Source organism: Python bivittatus, unplaced genomic scaffold (assembly GCF_059951505.1).
Source record: "Python bivittatus isolate LINGU-HERP-01145 unplaced genomic scaffold, Pbiv_v1 ctg000610_np1212, whole genome shotgun sequence".
NCBI classification, from domain to species: Eukaryota; Metazoa; Chordata; class Lepidosauria; order Squamata; family Pythonidae; genus Python; species Python bivittatus.
Window position 1 is genome coordinate 53,039,609 of NW_028277088.1, and position 19,096 is coordinate 53,058,704.

Here is a 19,096-nt window from a genome sequence, read left to right on the forward strand (position 1 = left end):
GAAGATTTAACATGCTATATATTAGTAATCCTTGCTACACCCAGCAAGATAAGTTAAGATTATGATTGCCAGACTGGAGATAGAATCTAAGACTAATAGACCGGGTCTTTATCTAAGACCTTCTAGTGTGTTTTTGGCTGAGAATAAATTTGAAATGGAGGCTTCATTGCTTGCATCTGAATTCTGAGTTACAGCATCTTCTACTCCCAAAATAAGCAAAGCTACTGTGTTGGTCATATGAAAAAAATTAGGACAATCATTTTAATAAAGTCTACCTAAATTAATGTATTGTCTAAGGCTTTCATGGCCGAAATACGATGGCTGATGTGGGTCTTCTGGGCTGGAAGTTTTGGTTCTTAACGTTAGGAACCAAAACTTCCAGAACACGGCCACACACCCCGGAAGACCCACATCAGCCATCTACCTAAATTACATTTGGAAATTTTGGGTTCTCCAGAACTCTTTCTCAGACTAGGTGATAAGAAAAAAATAGAGAAGTAAAAAAGACATTATCTTAAAATGGAAAATTTTAACTAGCAGACATCCAATCAGGTTTTATCAGCTGCTGTGATAGTTTCTAGATGTATGTAAAGTTGTCCTAGAACTGCTGGAATGAGAAAAAGAACAGTGGTTGATGCTGTGTTTTAACACTTGAGCCTTCCTTTAATAAAGCACCTCAATAAAGATTCTTATCAGGAATATTTGATAAATGAAAAACAGAAGTAGAGCAAAACTAGACAGTTTTTGCTATGTAAAAAATGAAGGTAGTTTTAATGGTGTTTTGTTGGGGGTGTTGTTAAGTCAGTAGGATCTGAATTGAGATTGGCAGTTTCAGGTGTTTTGTTCTAGCTTGCAGAAAGTTGAATCCTGCATAGGATGATGGTTGCCCATAGCTAGGGAGGGATTCACCGCACATGCTCACGTGCCAACAGATGCATGTGCCACTAGCAGCCTGATATGCTTATGAGTCTTTCGGAAAAACCAAACCTTCCAGGCAGGCACAGCCCTTTTGCTATGATATGCTACTGTCCAGGGTCCTGAATAGTGGAATTCCATTATCTTTTGACAGTCACTACCCTGAGTCAGAGAAAAGGACCGACCTAGGAATTGGATATTGACGTGATTTCTTTGTAGTATATGTCAGTTGCTGCACTAGATGTGTGTGAAGGTAATGCTCTTAGGCAATATGATGTCTTATTTTATGACAAATAATAAAGGAAGTACAATAATTTCATGTAAGCCCTCTAAGTTGTGGGTTGTCTATCTTAAACTAAAAATAAAGCTAATTACAGAAAAACAGTTTTTTCCCCCTGTAGTTTGCTTCATTTTAGAATATCTGCTTATTTTCTTGAGTATTGCCTATTCAGAAGGCAATAATTTTTAGCTTATTTGGTAAATAAAAATACCTTTTCTTTCTGGAAGAGTGAGAAAGGCATTATGTCAATTATAAATCAGTTGCTCTACGACAGATAAATTTGCCATCCACCAGTTAATGACAGTGTTCATGATTTATCTTTTGGGACTGGAATTGCTAGTACTCCTTTGTGAAAAAGGTTAATAGACCCAAACATTGTAATGTGCTCTACTGAGATTCTGTCCAGCATTAACCCACACTAATTCCTACTAAAACACTATAATTGATATTAGCCATCTGAACAACCAAGGAGATTAAGACATACTGGTTGGATATGTTAGAATACTGTTGACACCACACATGCAATCTGCTTATATTACAATGCCAGATGAATGACTCATATCTCTGAATATCAAATAGGTTTCACAGATCAATTTTGTCTTCTTCATGCATAAAAAAGTCAAATCTCCAGCAACAAAAAAGAGCAAGCATTGCCATCAATCAACAAACAAGACATTTCAATCAAAGACAATCAGATTAAAAAAATAAAAACCAATTTTCCATACATATGCCATATATTTAATTTAATTCTTTCCACAAACTCTGGGGTTTCCTAATCTGTCTAAGAAGAAAATAATAAATTTCTTGTTTCCCAAAAAGTATGTATAAGGATCATTCCAAATAGAACTGAAATTGCTAGATACAGCAGGAGAATATAGATATTCATTTGCCAACTTAACTATGGAATACAGTATGTATAACTACTTGCTAAGATTAGCTCTGTGCTTGAACAGAAATTCTAAGATAATGGGTAAGGTAAGAGTTCTGATTTGGCAAGGTGACCAGTTTTCCAGTTAATTTAAGTATAGTTATCACTCAGGAAATGATTGTTCTTTATAATTTATTAACTTATGCAAGTTGTACACTGTCTTTCTACTTCAGTGAGTATTCAGTATGATTGAAAAAATTAAAACATCATCTAAACCTTTATAATATACAAATTAATATCAATATTAACATTATTATTTGATTTACTCAGTGAAACTTTTTGTTATTCTAAACCCAGACTTGGACTGAGTTCCTAAGTGTATTGCAACAGAATGTTTCACAATATCCAAATTATTTACATTAATTTACATACTGTGCTCTGAGCTTAATTTTATTTGCCCCCTATCAAAAGTGTAGAGACCATTATCTGTAGATAGAAACTTGTGGTTCTGTCAACATCCCTCTAGAGTAATTGTTCAGTGTGGCATTCAGCTGAGAATTAAATCTGTTCAAACTTATAATGACAACTTCCATTTTACGCTTCAACATGTAGCTTGTTTATATTTAACAATAGTGTGGCAAGAGGAGGAAAATCAACAGAATGAGCTAAAACTCAAAAAAAAAAAAAAAAAAGGAAAAGAAAAAGAAAAAGAAGCCTTATTTTGAACAAGCACATTCAATGTCAACTCCATATAACTGGAGATGCTGCCATAGAAACATTGGATAGGGTATATCAAGATAAAGAGGGCTGTGAATCTATGCAGAGAAACAGTGGATAAGGGCCAGATTCCATTTGTTTTAAATCTAGGCCTGCCCCGTCAAGTCTGTGGCCCTTCAGATATGTTAGATGACAATTTACAAAGGCCTTGCTGGCTGGGAGTTTGTCCAACTTCCCTGGAAAAGTTTGTTACATAAAACTGGAAGAAAATGATGTCCAGAAAATAAAAGAGGAACCCAAGTAAGGGAACGGTTCCTTCCAAAATGTTGCCCCTCCCTGTCAGTCATACTCCTTTCTTCCATGTCATTTCAGTACTACTACTGAAGTTTGACTGATGGGGAAAACACCAGGAGCAGGAACTAAAGCAGGAACTAGGAGGGAAAGGGTTTAAATTTCCACCAACACATTTTTCTTACTCTGATAATCAGATCCCCCTCCTTTGTAGGTGGTTGGAACATTAGACTTGCCATCCTCATACCTAGCTTACTCATGAGATTATTTTAAAAGAGAAAATTACCTTGCCTTTCTCATGTAAAAAGTATCAGTTGTGCCCTATGTATCTTGAGGGGTTCAGAGAGTTAAATTAATTTATGATGCGGACACATGTGGGCCTAAAATGCCAATGGACTGATTCTTCCCTTAATTCCTGCAACTAAGATAGCCATCTGTGTAGATGGTTGATATCTGATGTGGTTTGACTTTAAGCAGTTCTATAGTTGGTTCAACCAGATTTACTTCAAGATAAATGTTTTGATTGGAAACAACTTAGTAGCAGGTAAATCTTACTTGGCACAATGGGAAGACTTTCTTCAAATAAACATGTGGAGAATTGCACTGCAAATGTTTGCATATGCTTACAGTTTGTGAAAAGAGAAAAAGGTTATGGCTTGTCCAGGATTTTTGAGGACAGAGTAGAAGTTTCCATGTGGGAACAAAAGATCCTCCCCATCTCCTTCTTTCTTTTTTAATGCTAAGAGCCCTGAAGGCACTTGTGGAAAAAAAAATCATTGGTTCAGAGGGTACACTTAATCCTTTCCCAAACCATTCTTATTATCCTAGGATTTATTTAAAATTAATTTTACCCAACTCCACAGCCAAAAGGTAAGGAATTCTGGTAATCGCACTCCCCTTACATCTAGATCAGGGTTCCTCAACTTCAACCATGGCTGGCTGGGGAATTCTGGGAGTTAAAGTCCACCAATCTTAAAGTTGCTGAGGTTGAGGAACCCTAATCTAGATGGTGCCATGTTGGAGAAACCTGCCTGAAATAGATTAATATGTGAACTGTACTTTTTTGTTTGTTTGTTTCTTTAGAATTTCTGACAGATACAATTATAATGTCCTTTATGTTAATCATGATTCATGCTGGCACCTGATGAACAATGCTATTTTTTTCTCCTTCCTTTTCAGTATTCAGAGGCCAAAAAGCAATGCTGGTACTTTGAAGGGGTGTATCCTACATATTATATGTAAGTGATCCTCCTTTTCTCTTTCTGTTCATTTGTACGTATGAATGTGCCCATGTGGGGTGAAAGTTTCAAGTCCTCTTCATAGTGACAATTACTGTAATTATAAGGAACAAGTCAATGGGAGGAAAACTAAACTTACTATGTAATAAACAAAAGCTACTACTTATTATTAGAAATTAATATATACTGCCTGAAAAATCACCTTTCCCATTCATTCTTTTCTGTCTCAGTCTCACCAATTAAAAATCTGTGCCTACAGATTACTCAAGTCCAGCATGTGTCTGCTTGACCTAGCATTGTCTACTCTTGACTGAGAGCAGCTCTCATGCAGAGATAGAGCTAGACATTTCTTGGGTCTAATCCAGCAGGACTGGATTCCTATGTTCATATGTCAAGCATGAATCAGTCTTCAGTCACCCTCAGCAATGAACTCAGGCAACAGCCTGTTCTTTTTTCTGTCCTAGGAATTCATTCAAAGTATTCCATTCATAAGTCTAGTCCTTAAACATGGCAGCCATTCTAAGACCTCAGGAAAGGAACTGCTTTAAAGTTCAGATACTTTGGTTGCCTCTACCACAGGTCAGACCACTGCAATATTCAGGATGTTTCACAGGCAGTTGGCCTAAACAGATGGGTTAATTTAAATACGATATTTTCTTCGCCCATTCATCAAAACACACTTTTGTTCAATCAGTGTTTCATATTCTGCTTTACAGCAGGAAAGACATTAAGATGACATTCTTTGACATTCATTTAGTATGCTTTCTATGTTATCACAATGGAGTTCCTGTACTGCCTACACAGATTCATAACCTAGCACCATCTTCTTCCATAACCTCAAGGGACAGGATGGCATAGGAGTACCTGGTAGTAGATCAATCCTGCTGTTAATAATCCAGATTAAGTAAAGGGGAAACAGGCAAGCATGTTGGATGTGTACCCAGATCAAGCAAATGCAGATTTTTCTGAAATAATTAATTTGTCAGATCTGTTGAGGAGAGAGTCACTTCTTAATAGGATCTGTGCTAGGCAACCAGAAATGCTTCCTTGTCATATCACCCAAGTTAGATTAATTTTGTTTTTAAATAATGAATTTCTTATTCTAGTACATTATTGAGATGACTTGGACTGGTATAGCACTCAGACCTTGATGCTGAAAAATATGGGGAGCATTATGCAAATATGTTTGCTGTTTAGGAGTTGTCCTTGTTCAATAACTTTTGCTCCATCCCAAGTCTCCACCTTTTGGAGAAGATCTTGGAGAAGGTGGTAGTGTGTCAGCTACAAAGAACCCTGAATGAAGCAGACTATCTTGATGTCTTTCAGTCAGATTTCAGACCCAGATATGGGATGGAAACTGTGTTGGTCACTCTTGTGGATGTCTTCCTCATGACCTCGATGGAGGAAGTGCAGTCCTCCTGGTCCCAGTAGATTTCTCTGTGTCATTTGATACCATCAAAAATTGTACCTTTCTGGACTGCCTGAGGGATGGAAGAACTCCCTGAGTGGTCAGTTCCAGTTGGTAGTGGTGAGGGATGACCAGTCAAACTACTGGCCAGTCCTTTGAGGTCTTCCATAGGGCTTAGTTCTTTTCCTCGCTGTATTTAACTTCTGTATTAAGCTACTGGGAGAGTAAGCAACAAACTTTATCAATGGCACCCCCATCTCTACAGAACAGTCTTCTATGTTGATTGCTCGTAGGAGTGCATACAGCTGAAAGCACTGTTTGGCTGGGCTGCTGTTTTCTTTTCACCTTTGCTTTAAGCCTTATTGTAATGTTTGTTTAATTTAAAGATCCTTTTAATTGATTATGTATTTAACTGTTTTATGATAGTGGATTTTTGAAGATTGTAATTTTAAAATGTCACCCAGAATCTCTGAGTGGGGCAGGATATAATATTTTGTATTAAATAAATGAGCAAGCAAATAAATAAATAAATAAATAAATAAATAAATAAATATATCCTAGCTTTTTTTTTTTTTGTCTGCGCTCAGTCATTGCTGACCCTGCAGTGACTGCTTGGACGAGTCCTTGCAGTTTTCAAGGCAATTGTTTTTCGGAAGTGGTTTGCCAGTGCCTCCTTCCTAGAGCAGAGCCCAGCTGGCGAGCACAGGAGGCGAGGTTTTCGTTGCTTCGTGCCCTTTTTGGGCGCGCACGGTTTTTTCGTGCTTACCGGCAACTGCTCCCAACTCCTTTTTGCAAGGTGCCGCCAGCATTTTTCCTCCCACCGGAGTGAGAGTACCCATTTATCTACTCACGTGAGTTTTCGACCTGTTGGGTTGACAGGAACTGGGGAGGAAACAGGAGCTCACCCTGTTTAACGCGAAGGCTGGACTCGAACCGCTGAAGCGTCGACCATTTCTGGCCGGCAACTTTCAGCGTCATTAAGCCGCTGCGCCACCGCGTCCCCCTATATCCTAGCTTACAATGGCAAAAAAGGGAATCACCTTTTTGGTCTTTTTTTTAAATGACCAAAGTGAAAACCTAATGGTCATTGATATAATGGATTTCATGCCAAATTAACTGGGGGATGTGATTTCTATTTTGGCAGCTCAGGATAATTTATTGGCACTCTCTTGACCTTGATGCATTTTCCTTTCCATCACCATTTTGCATCAAGCTGAAATAACCATTAACTATGCTGTAAATTTCACTAAATTCTGACTGAATCAAAAGAAGATCATGCTGACCAGCATTGGTTCTCAGTTCACCCCTTGCAATCTCTGCCTTTTTCTGATCTCACAATCTGTACATTGTATGGATTGTTACAGATACCTTGTTGTAGGAACCTGTACTTTGCTGATTTAGTTCTATTTTTGTTTTGTTTTGAAACCGAGTCCATTGAAGGCACTCTTGAACTATTCTTATTTTAACACAAGCTTAGTTATTCTCCTTTATGAAGTTCAGCATGGCAATTTGGCATTTAAAGCTGGAACTCTCTAGATTGACTCCAACACTGACTGCTATCCACACATCTTCTCTGGGCTGCAAAAACCCAGTTGAGCACTAGAGGGCAACAGAGATACCTTTGCTGCCTTCTAGAGATCATCTGGATTTTTGAAGTCATGCTTGTACATGAGGGTGGGGCTGGGGGCTAAATTGTTCATAATGCTGAACGCTGATTTGTATTCCTTTCCCTTTCTCTTTGCTGCTATTTGCAGTAAAAGTTAGGCGACAGAGTGATACACACGTACCCACACTCACATACACATGCCAGCTGCTCATAACCTATTACAGGAGGAAAGATAAAGAAGATCCTTTCCTCCCACACAGGTCTTACATTGCAAGTGTCAGCCTCTGCAGCTGCAAGTTGGGAAAATCAGAGTGGTGGTGGTAGGAAGTAAGGATATAACATAAAATGTCTGGGGAAAACAACATCTGCCTAAACATTACATGTATTATAGCTCTTAATATAGCTTCTTCATGGTAAAACTATGTTTCTGGCTAGAGGGTTTTTATTGTAATTAAATACTTAGGGCTACACTGCTTCTCTCTACCCAACTTCAGACTTCACTGTCCCTATCAGGGCATGTTCTCAATGAATATAAGACTTGGTCTAAAATTAGCTGTGCGTTGCTTCTTTGATCTCTGATTCCTGTCTTTGTGTTCAGGGATGATGGGGCCTGGCATCTTAACTGCCAAAAAGTGCATCAATACCTTCACTGGTTATCTGATAGTGGTTGTGGTCAGCCCTTAACAGGAGATTTGGTCTTGTTCTCTGGTCTTACTCTAGTTTATATAAATGTTGGATGAACGAGATGTCTGAATACAAAGATTTCCCTCTTGCTTTTGGGCTCCTGATATATTGAACTTGAATGCTTGGTCATTATGCACAGCTGCCTTGCTGCTGCCACCAAGAGGAATGGTGGCTTTTCCCATCTGAAAGTAGGAGCAGGGAATATTTTGGGTGGTTGCATTCCCAGTGCACTTCTTAGGTGTCCGATTTATATTCAAATGTAATAGTATAGGTTAGGCCAGTTTTTCTGAACTTGGTGAACTCTTGACTATCTTGAACATAACTTCCAATAAAAAGTGAGCAGAAGAACATGCCCATTATAAGCCCTGTGGAAGGTGATTTTGAGATTTCTCCACTGAGGGTATATAGCCTATAAAAGAACTTACTGTATGCAGTTGTAGGGAATATGTGTTCTTCCTTTCCATTCATACTAAATAGAAGAATAATTTGAAAAGGAAAAAAAAAACAGGAAATTAATTGAGAATTTAAACTGATAGATGGCCATATAAATAGAAGAAATAACATGATTTGAATACTGGTGCAATAATCATTATTACAGTTTATTTTATATTTATGTCCTGGTAATCTCTGTGATGGTTCTAATTTTTATAACACATATTTTTGCAAACATGCCTCTTCTACACATTGTGTTTTTAGGTATGCCTTTAAAATAAACTTTGAGTGAACCAACTTTAGCCTTAAGTGTAATTTATGTAAATAATTTTTTAAAAGCCTATGATAATTGGGTATAACTCCAACTAAAAATAAAAATAATTATGATCCCACTGTTAAAGTTACCTTGAGTAATTTAACAGAAAGGATAAAAGTCCAAAAACAAACTTATAATAATGATTATACGTTTCTTTAACAATTGAGCAACCAGTAAAGCTTATTTCAGCAACCACTTTTGACTTCTTTTCCCCAATTTGTCATTTTTTTTCTCTTTTTCATCTGGGTTCTAGAGATGATGTTCTTCTGATGTTGCAATGGTTATTTTGTATATGACTTACCTTGTTCCCTGTGGCTTTGATTTTGAGTTACTTCAGATAATAACAGCTCCTCCAGAGAGCAGTGCATCAGGTAATGGACATTAAAAAATGCAGGAACAAAGCATTCAGAATCCAGGCCTATTCTTAAAATCAATGTACTATTAAATACCCGAGAGCCTACTCAGACTTATGTAGTTCAGTTGCCTTGTAGACAGAATATAGGTTTATCCCTTCATTGGAATATCTTTATACATGGAAAACTTTCTCTGTGATGTGTTAGCTCTCAGCATGCAAGTAAATTCTGTTATATAACATAACATCTGCTGATATAGATAAATAGATGATAGACAGACAGACAGACAGATTTGTCTCCTGTCCTGGCAGAATTCTTTCTGGAAATAAATCTGTCTTTAGTTTGCATTGACTTTTGTAAAGTTGCAAATGTATGTGCTATTTGGCAGTGTATCAGCAGGTGGTAGCATCTGGTCAACCTTGATGGGTCAAAACAACTAAATAGAATTGGACCTACAGTACTTAGTATTTGTATGGGAGACCTCAAGATAGAAATATGCCGGAAGAAGACAATTGCAAACCATTTTCATATGCTGTTAAAAATTAAATGGGACATATGTTGCCAAAAACGATATGCGTCCATGTAGTTTCAGTAGCCAAGCTTGACCTTTCCTTTATCTAGATGCTTATAATGGTTAATTAGTTGGATCCTGACCTAAGAAACACAGATTCAAGTCTGCACTTGACTATGGATCATTGGGTTGCTTTCTCATCCTACTTCATGTATTATTTCTTGTTGTGGAGATAAAAGGAGGGGAGACCTCCTTGACTTGAGCTCCCAGAAAAAGTGATATCATCATCATCATCATCATCGGCAAAAGAAATCAAAGATAATACCAATAGTAATAGGCACCTTGGGTTCAATTCCAAAATATCTGGAGCACCACTTGAACACCATTGGCGTTGCCAAAATCACCATCAATCAATTGCAAAAGGCAGCTTTACTTGGAACAGCTTACATCTTGTGATGATACCTTTAATATTATTAAACATCTGCCTATCCCAGGTCCTTGGGAAGGATATGATAGGTGGACAAAAATGCCAAATCCAGTCTAAACATCTGGCTGACAACGAATCATCATCATCATCATCATCATCATCATCATCATCATCATCATCATCCTGTTAATTAAATAATCAGATAATGAATTATTTTAATTTGTTTATTTTTTCATCTTTCTGATTGTCATTTCTCTAGGAAAACTTTCTTTTTTGCTTTTTTTTTTTTATAGATAAGTATAGATACAGGTGATCTCTTAATACCAGTCCTGCAGTTTGGCTTAATCAATATAAATATTTATCTTGTTTTGAAAATATGAGATTTTATTTTATATCCACATGAAACTGCAAGTTTTTCTTTTTTCTTTCCTAGCACACCCCGAATGAATCCCATGAATGTGAATGGAGTGGGAATCAGTTGTATCAAGAGCTAAAGAGTTTTCTATAATAGCATCTGTGGTAGCTGATGAGGAGTAGCTCTGGCTTCTTGACAAGTCCAAATTAGCACTGTTGCTAGTTTCCAGAGAGCACCCCATCTGTGCCTTGAGCAACCATAGTAACATGGCCCAGCTTTTGCCTTCAAATAGCTAATCCCACAAATAACAGTCTTGGAAGTGAATTTCTTTATAGCAGAATTGTGGATCTTCCAGAATTTGTTATCTAGCAAACGTGTTGACAGTTAAAACAAGGAGTTTTGACAGAACTCTAGTATCCTGATGTTCTGCTTTCTTGCCAACTCTTAATTCTAACAAGCTGCATTTTTTTACTTGGCTATTCCCAAATGTCCTTTTATTTAGATGTCGTTCCTATGAAGATTGTTGTGGTTCAAGATGCTGTGTGAGGACTTTGTCGATCCAGCGACTATGGTATTTTTGGTAAGTTAGTGAAAAGCAACTAGCAAGGTTAATGTGATCTCTGGTAAGGTTTTCTTTGCAGTTAAATTGCTATGAAAATGAATTTAAGAGCCTAAGGCAGCCTTCCCCCATCTGATGCTTTCTAAATCAGTCAGACAAGAATTCCTGTATTACCAACTATGATAGGTGGATTTAAGTAATTAATAGCACAATCCTATACATGCTTTCATATAACTAAGCTTCACTTGTTTCAATAGCCTTAGTATCCAGTATATGGGTACAGCAGGAATAGAACATTAAATCTGGCACAAGAGTCAGGGTTCCATTTTAGACATGCACATGCTTAGGACAGGTGGATAACATCAAGAGTAAGCATCACTTCCATACCATGAAGCCTCCATCTGGCCATCCCTTCTTCTATTCCAAGATGCAGTGTCTAGCTCTGTATGATCAAAAGAAAAGATTTCCTCCCCCTCAGACCAACCTGGGAATGAGTTTCTCCATCCCCTCTTTGAGCAGAAACAGTCCTCAAAGTTTAGATTAGATGGCTGTTATATTAACATGCAACAACTGATCAGTTTCATTGCCCCAGGTAGTTGTTAATTTGGAAGGGTAGCAGGAAGAAGCTGAACGTTTAAACCTTGGGAATTGAGAAACATTTTACACCTTGGGAATAGCAGTTGAATATGGCTTCATTCAAGTAAAGTTTCTAATCTTGCTGATTAGGTTTGTTTTCAGCCTAGTCAATCTGAGGAGTTGTGTTGTGTCAAGATTATGGTATACTACCAAGCCCTAGTCAGGAAGCCTGACAAGAAGAGGTTATGTTTTGCCTGCAGATGGAATTTCCCATGAATTATCCCCTGTGTCTGGGCTACAGAAAAATACCTAGGGTACATGAGCCAGCTGACATCCATTTTCTGTCCCCTACAGCATGCCTAGTTTTGTTTGGTGGTGGTGGTAGGGGTTTTAAGAGACAAATGTTTTCCCTAAAAATCTCTTTATCCCCTCCCCAAACTGGCCCTAGCCTTGCCCATTTTTGAAATGCACCCCTCATCATTCCACAGAAAACGTGGTACACAAAAAGTAGCACAGTTTGAGTTGTAATCTAAATGTAACTCAACTATATACCATTATTGGCCTTGTCTCTGAGATACAGAAAGTTTGGGGAAAAGACTCTTAATGTGTTTTCCCCTCCAAAATGCTCCAATATTTGGCCCACTGGGCTCTGGGGACCAAAAAAGTGATGCTAAGCAGGTTGTACTTTATGCTCCCTGCCTAAACAGTGCATCGGGCACAGTCAAAGCAGCCTTCCTGTTCTAAGCCATTTAAATTCACGGACCATTGGATCAAGTCACTTGTACTATGATCAATAATTAACTACACAGTAAATTGTGTAAATGGCTAAAGTTTATTTTATCTGTCTCTCTTTTTTTCTGCTCAGGTTTCTTCTGATGATGGGCGTTCTATTTTGTTGTGGGGCTGGTTTCTTTATCCGAAGACGGATGTATCCTCCACCATTGGTTGATGAAACAACTTATAACGTGTCCTTCACTCGACCACCTAACTCCAGTACACCAGGTTAGAGATTACAGTTGCCCTATCGGGTTTACACCTAGTGCTCAGTAATGTAGTAATTATTTATCTCAACAATTACTGTCATGTGCTCACTGATTTAAGCATAAGGTAGTCTAACCGAATCTGGTCCTCTCCCAGTGTGTTTGACTGAATGTTGATTGGGAATAATAGGACTGCGTTCTAACACAAAGTGGTAAAAGCTGTTCTAACTCTATGAAACAAGTATTTAAGAGGAAGGAAGGTAGTATTTTATAGACACTGTTACCACATGTGTGGACAGGCATTTTTAATGCTGATACTCCATTGATCTTTCCACCCAAGCTCAGCTGGTGTACCGTTAATCTGATTTTTTTTTTAAAAAATCCACATGGAGCTACAGTTTCTATAACGTTTGATGCTATGGCTCATTAGTAAGTAGTAAGAAGTAGTAAGAAATCATTGTAGGCTAGAATTGAACATAAGAATATCACCTTGCAGCCATAGGGGACGGAGGAAACTGTCGTGTTTCAGATTCATCTTTCTTAACACTCTTTTTTAAATAATATTTTATTAAAGTTTACAAATGCAAAGATAAAAGACTAATACAAAGTAAGAGGAATATAAAAAAGTAAAGAAAAAAGACTAAAAGGTACATCAAAAAAAGAATAGTAAAAAAAGAAAAGAAAAGAAGAAAAAAAAGATATATAAAGAAATGACTCCCTCTGGACATGTATAAACAACTTCAGTAACTTAACACCTTCTCTAATATTTCAATTTAAAAAATCTGTTCTTCTCATATCTCATCTCTTATCAATAAACAAATTGTAAAAATTCATCATTCAGTCCTAATCAGCAAAAGTCCATTGAGAGCTACCAGAAATAATAACATATATATTTTAAACTTAATCAAAAAAATCCATTTTGCATTCCAACTTATCACTTTCTCTGAAAAATAAAGCAAAAGAAATCTCTCCCTATATTTTTATCTGTTGTCTATAAACAAATCTTTAAAGCCGCATCATTCAGTTCTAGTTTAAAAAAAAAACACCATTAATAGCTATCAAAAACCACGACATACATATTTTAACCGTGGTTGAATAAATCCACTTTATATTACTTCTGTTTACTTCTAAAGCTTGATCTCTAGTCCCTTCAAATAATATCCTGCAAGTTGATTTCTTATCATTTTCTCTTTGTCTCCTCTCAGAAACTTCTTCACTAGTTTAACACGGTCTCTTTTGTAAATCCAAGATAAGAAAGCTTTCCAAATCACTCTTCTGATTTATTATTTGTATGTCCCCTTTAATTATTAAGAATCAACCAGTTTCATTTGTAAATCCAATGTGGCATCTTTTTCCATATCACTCTTGTAATCTGGCATTTTTAAATCCATTTTCAGATCCACGTTCAGATCAGTCTCAGTCTCTATTTTGTCCAGTAAAATCTGTTCCTCTTCTGTAGCCACTTTTAAATCCATTTTTATAGTGGCAGACAATCTTAAGAGTAATTTCTGGGTACATTGTTCCCAAATATCCTTGATTTCTTCTATAGTCAAATAATATTGCTCCCTTGTATTAATGGGTCTCTTCTTTAATTGTAATTTTTAGTTCTCTCTGGTTCCCTCTAGTCAATCTTCAAAGTCCCCTCTTAGATGTTTATTTTCCAATCAACAAAACTTTCCCACAGGAGAATTACTTACAGTTAATTTCAAAATCTTCACATATATTTTTATAAAATTTTAAACAACCCACAAGAAATATTCCTTCAAGTCCATCTGGCCCTTTAACTTTCCAAAATCAACATTTTAGTCCCCCTTTTGCTGTTTTTCAAAAGTATTTTTTTTCTTTTTAATCCTTAGACTTACATGAAACTTCTTTCAAGGATAGAAAGAAACTCTCCTGGTGTAATGAGACTTGGCCTTCTGAAAGGTTCTTAACATCCAAAAAATCAATAACAGGCAATTTCCTAAGGTGGTTAAGAGAGGAAGTGGGCGAACCCAGTGTCCTTTTGAAGGTGCCTAATCATGGATTAGGCAAGATGATTTTTCCCCTGGCTCCCAGAGCTGTAAAATGCTATTTTACTATCTCCTTGTGGGGAGCCTGTATGGAGCAAATTTGTGGGTGATCCTAGTCCTCTCCTTAATCTGGAGAGGAATTCCGAGGAACCGATCCATTCACCGGTTCCTCTTTCTGCTGCATCAGTTGGCTCCACTCTTTGCAGAACTGTCTTCAATCTGCCACTGCTTCCCTTGAAGTCATCTTTCTTAACACTCTTGTTGGCAATGGTTGTGTCAGACAAAAGTGTTTTCCATTGCTGGCTATTGGGATTTCAGAGATCTGAAATCTCTGTTATGGAAAATATGTGCTCTAGCACTATATGTACAATCTGCTAGACATCTTAAAAGAATTAAGAGGCCAATCAAATAAGTATAATTTCAAGCCAAGATTTGTGCCAGGAATAAGCGTGTGACTACAAAGGATCATATAAACAAAGGGTTAAAAAACAGTTTGGCGATCATCTATTCTAACCATCTCTATGCAAGTTAAAGCCATTGTTGTTCTATTTACACATCTCCCAGAAAGGAGAGTCCACCCTTTTTCAAAGCAGACCAGAGCGCTTGCGATTAAGAAGTTTCTTCTGATATATCTCCAGAATCTGCTTCCTTGCAATTTGCATGAGTTGCTTCTAGACCAGGCCTCTAGAGTAATACAGAATCAAATGGCTCTATTTTCGGTGTAACTGCCTTTTACATGTTTGAAATCCCATCTTACCTTGGTTTCCTCTTGTCCAGACTAAGCATGGCCAGCTGTCCCAACCATGCCTCAAAGCATGTGATGGAAGTGGCTCAGCTAGAGTTTCTTCCTCTTCTTTTGGATGCACTAAGGAAGGAGGCAGATCACTGAGGAGTCACATGGGGGAGCCACTGACCTGAAATTGAATGTGGACTTGGTTAACATTCCAAGGCTTAAAGTCTTTAACAGTGTATATGTCCAATTGATGATGGCACCATGTGGCAGTTTATTATTCTGTCCTGCCTACTCTTTCCTTATGCCTGGGAAAGGGAATAGAAGAAACAGCAACAACTGGTGAGATATTTTGTAATACAACTGCAAATTATGAAGTGGTTGCCATGACCTCCAATATCCTTTTGGGTACCTGAAATTAGAAAGTGAAATATGGTTCCAATTGGCTAGGCTTCACTGTAGTGCAAACCTGGGGACAGAAATAAACTAAATGGAATAATAAATTAATGAAATAAATAAGTAAACTAAATAAACAGAGCCAGTTTGGTGTCATGGTTAAGGTGCTGGTCTAGAAACCAGGAGACTGTGAGTTCTAGGCCTCCCTTAGGCACAAAAGCCAGCTGGGTGGCTTTGTGTCAGTTGCGCTCTCTCAGCCCAACCCTCCTCACAGGATTGTTGTTGTGGGGAAAATAGGAGGCAGGAATATTAGGTATGCTTGCTGCCTTGAGTTGACCAAATATAAAAAAGGAGAGATAAAAATCTAATAATAATAAAAAAATCAGGAGTAAGAATGCAGCAATTTCCCCATGTTTGGCTCCAGAACAATCATTAGTTTTGCAAGTATTCAGTTTGAGTATTCATAAAACCTGTGGCATTTGTGGGGATACATAAAAGAGATTCTTGTAGAAAACACAATTATCTGACTCCTCCCATACTGAAATCTGTGTATTTCTGGAAAAGCTGTTGGATAGGAAAAGCTTCCCCATGAGCGTCTTTCATACAAGGGTTGCCTGGTGAGTTTTTCCATCCAGCAACAGTTCACCTACAGCATATCACCTTGCATGAAATCCAATGGAAATCTCTGTGGCAAAATTATCCACAATGGAAACTCTCATCCCCCAGAGTTGGTCTTAGACATGGACATTTACACATGCACACACACACACACAGTAATTTCTTAATGAGCAGTCCTTCCGAATCCAATTTATGCAAAACCACGCCGATGTATTTTCCATCACTTTGCACAGGTTGCTTCAAACAACTGCACCCATATTAGAAAAAGCAAGGGGTTTTACTCAGGGATCTGCACATAGCAATTCGAGGATATTGCACATCACTGTTTGAACTCTTGCACTGTCTCAGATCAAGAGGACCATTAAGTTCTCTTGCTAAGTTACTGTGGCTCTGAAATGGCTTATGAGAGTCTAAAAGGTTTGTGTTTTGTTTTTGTATTGAGGTGATAAGAAAAACAAAACTGGTCTAAATGTCACCATGGCAAAATGAAAAACATAAACAGCAAAATATAACCATGTTCAACAGGCACTTTCACAGGCCTGAGACAAATGAATTAGCAGGTGGAAGGGTTGGGGAGCAGGTCCATGCTAGAATCTATCTGTGAAGAGGACCTGGGACCTTAAAATCCAGAGGTGACGTGACAAGGAAAGTGGCAGAATTGGCTATAGACGACTTCTTTAGCCTGAAAATCTCAAAAAGTTGAAGCAAAGAACATTAAAGTTAGATGAATGGAAGATGGAGAGCCAGGAAAAAAAATAATGAAGTAGGATTGAACTTCACTGTCAGAGTCTGCACACTCATTCCCAAAGTTCAGTAAATCCTCTGGAGACCAAACAGTTCCATCAAAGATTTCTTTATTGGGAGAAATGCACAGCAGCTATAGTTTGTTGAGTCTAATTCTGCAAAGCAAAACCCTTCCTTTTTAAGCCCAAACTCCCCCCCTTGTTCTTCTCTTTTCCCGCTTGAAATTCTTTGCGCCTTGCTCCGGTTCTCACAGCGCTTGGCCTTGGAGATGCCTGTGTAAAGATAACAGCACCTGGCATATTTTCCCCCCCTTCCTTCTAACTTCAATGGCAGGTCAAGCAAGCAGTTTGCAATAAGCATTTTACTATTAACCATTTAATATACATTGTGAAAACTAAATTAAAAGCAATCGAAGGTTCTAGCTTGCGCAGATCCTGACATTCACATATGGAGCAAAAAGAACAAGGCAGAACTTAGATTGCCCATCTCCTTCATTTAATACTTGGTTTGGATAGGCTCCTGAATCAATGTGAATAACAAGGTTGCCCAAGGTTCAGGATGAATTAAGATGAAAAATTGTCCCTCTGCCCAAAAGAAAGTCTCCCCCAACTTGGTAACCTCCAGGTAGGTTCGTCTTCATCTCACATAATCCCTAGCTACCAAGGCCACATCTTTAGAGTACCAGGTTGGGGTTGCTGCTTAATGAGAAAGAAGATAAAAACACCATTGTTCTAAATTACTTTTCCCATGGAACAAGATTAATTATTTTTTATAATCAAAGAGACGTTTTCTGTTATATTACTAAGAAAGCTAAAGACATCAAATGGCTTCCTTCAGCCATCAAGCCAGTCAAAAAAATGTAAATACATTCTTGTTCCTAATATATTTTTCCCCAGTCCTATAGGAAATGGGAAAAATTGTTTGATTATTTCTTGCCATCAGCCTATAAAAAACTGAAATACCCTTTAATCAGTGCTTCAAATTCTCTGTAACAGAATTGAATTCTGTGTTACAAAGGCATACATTTTTCAACCTACATAACTTGTATCAATGGAGCATATTTGCATGGTTTCTTCTAATTTAAATAATTCTTTCTTTACTAATAATGGACAGGAACGGAAGAGTTATTTTGGATGCTGAATCTCTATACCACCCAATGGACTGAATACCAGGACCATTTTTTTCTGCTCTTGCAGAATTATTTTAGACCAAATGTAGATCCTTACATACGGTTGCATATATTTTGCATTTGTGCAGATATTTTACACAAGCCTGAAATTTGGTATGGATGAATGAAAAAAGTGATGTTCTTTTCTTTAAAAGAAACTCCTTCAAGTATCCTCATAACATCCCTAAAACGTAGAGCTGAAACTCTAGCGATCAGGGAGTGAGAGAGTATTTATAGCACTTGGCTCTTCCCCATAACTAGCCGAAACACAGCCAACTAAGCAAAATTGTAAAATATGTTAAGATCTGTGATGCTTTTTCATACATACACACAGATAGGATTCCAATGACAGGGAATTAAACATTTTTGTATTTTTCTCTCCTTGCAGTCATTCACATTTTAAGGTGCTTCATTGTATTTTGTTGAATACATATAATTGACATAAGTTTTCTTTTAATCAGTGTAAAAACAATTTGAACAGAGAGAAAGAAAGGACATTTAAATAGAGTTTAATAGTATATATGTACTAGACAAAAAGATAATTGAAGAGACCAGACTCTGAACAAGAAGTGCTCTTTAAGCATATACAGTATAACAATATACAGTACAGTATGCAAATTCAAACATAATTACTTCTTTTGTCCATACATTACTTATCTTTCCAGTGTTGGAGAATAAACTGCCAGAACTATCAGGTTCCAGTTACGTTATCCACTGAACAGATTCCAGATCTCTGGGTTGTAATTCAGAATTACATGAACATCAGTAAATCATTGGGTGTGTGTGTGGGGGGGTGTGAATTGATACCTCCAATGACTTGAAGGGAGTCATCACATCACATTATATAGGATGATAAGTACTTTCAGATAGGTGTCTCTGAACACCACCTGTCAAAAGGTATGGTGGATCTAT

At 37.5% G+C, this 19,096-nt stretch overlaps 2 protein-coding genes across 2 annotated transcripts in view; one reads left to right on the forward strand and one right to left on the reverse strand.

Annotated features, from left to right (window-relative positions):
• VOPP1 (VOPP1 WW domain binding protein) overlaps window positions 1-19,096 on the forward strand; it is a 48,006-nt gene that overhangs the window by 23,572 nt on the left and 5,338 nt on the right. The window contains exons 2-4 of the mRNA XM_007423432.3: window positions 4,251-4,309; window positions 10,904-10,981; window positions 12,402-12,538. Of these exons, the coding sequence (XP_007423494.1) occupies window positions 4,251-4,309; window positions 10,904-10,981; window positions 12,402-12,538 (274 nt within the window). The remainder of the gene's footprint in view (window positions 1-4,250; window positions 4,310-10,903; window positions 10,982-12,401; window positions 12,539-19,096) is intronic.
• LANCL2 (LanC like glutathione S-transferase 2) overlaps window positions 15,318-19,096 on the reverse strand; it is a 32,772-nt gene continuing 28,993 nt past the window's right edge. Inside the window, exon 9 of the mRNA XM_088150024.1 lies at window positions 15,318-15,442. Within this exon, the coding sequence (XP_088006150.1) occupies window positions 15,411-15,442 (32 nt within the window). The 3' untranslated portion in view covers window positions 15,318-15,410. The remainder of the gene's footprint in view (window positions 15,443-19,096) is intronic.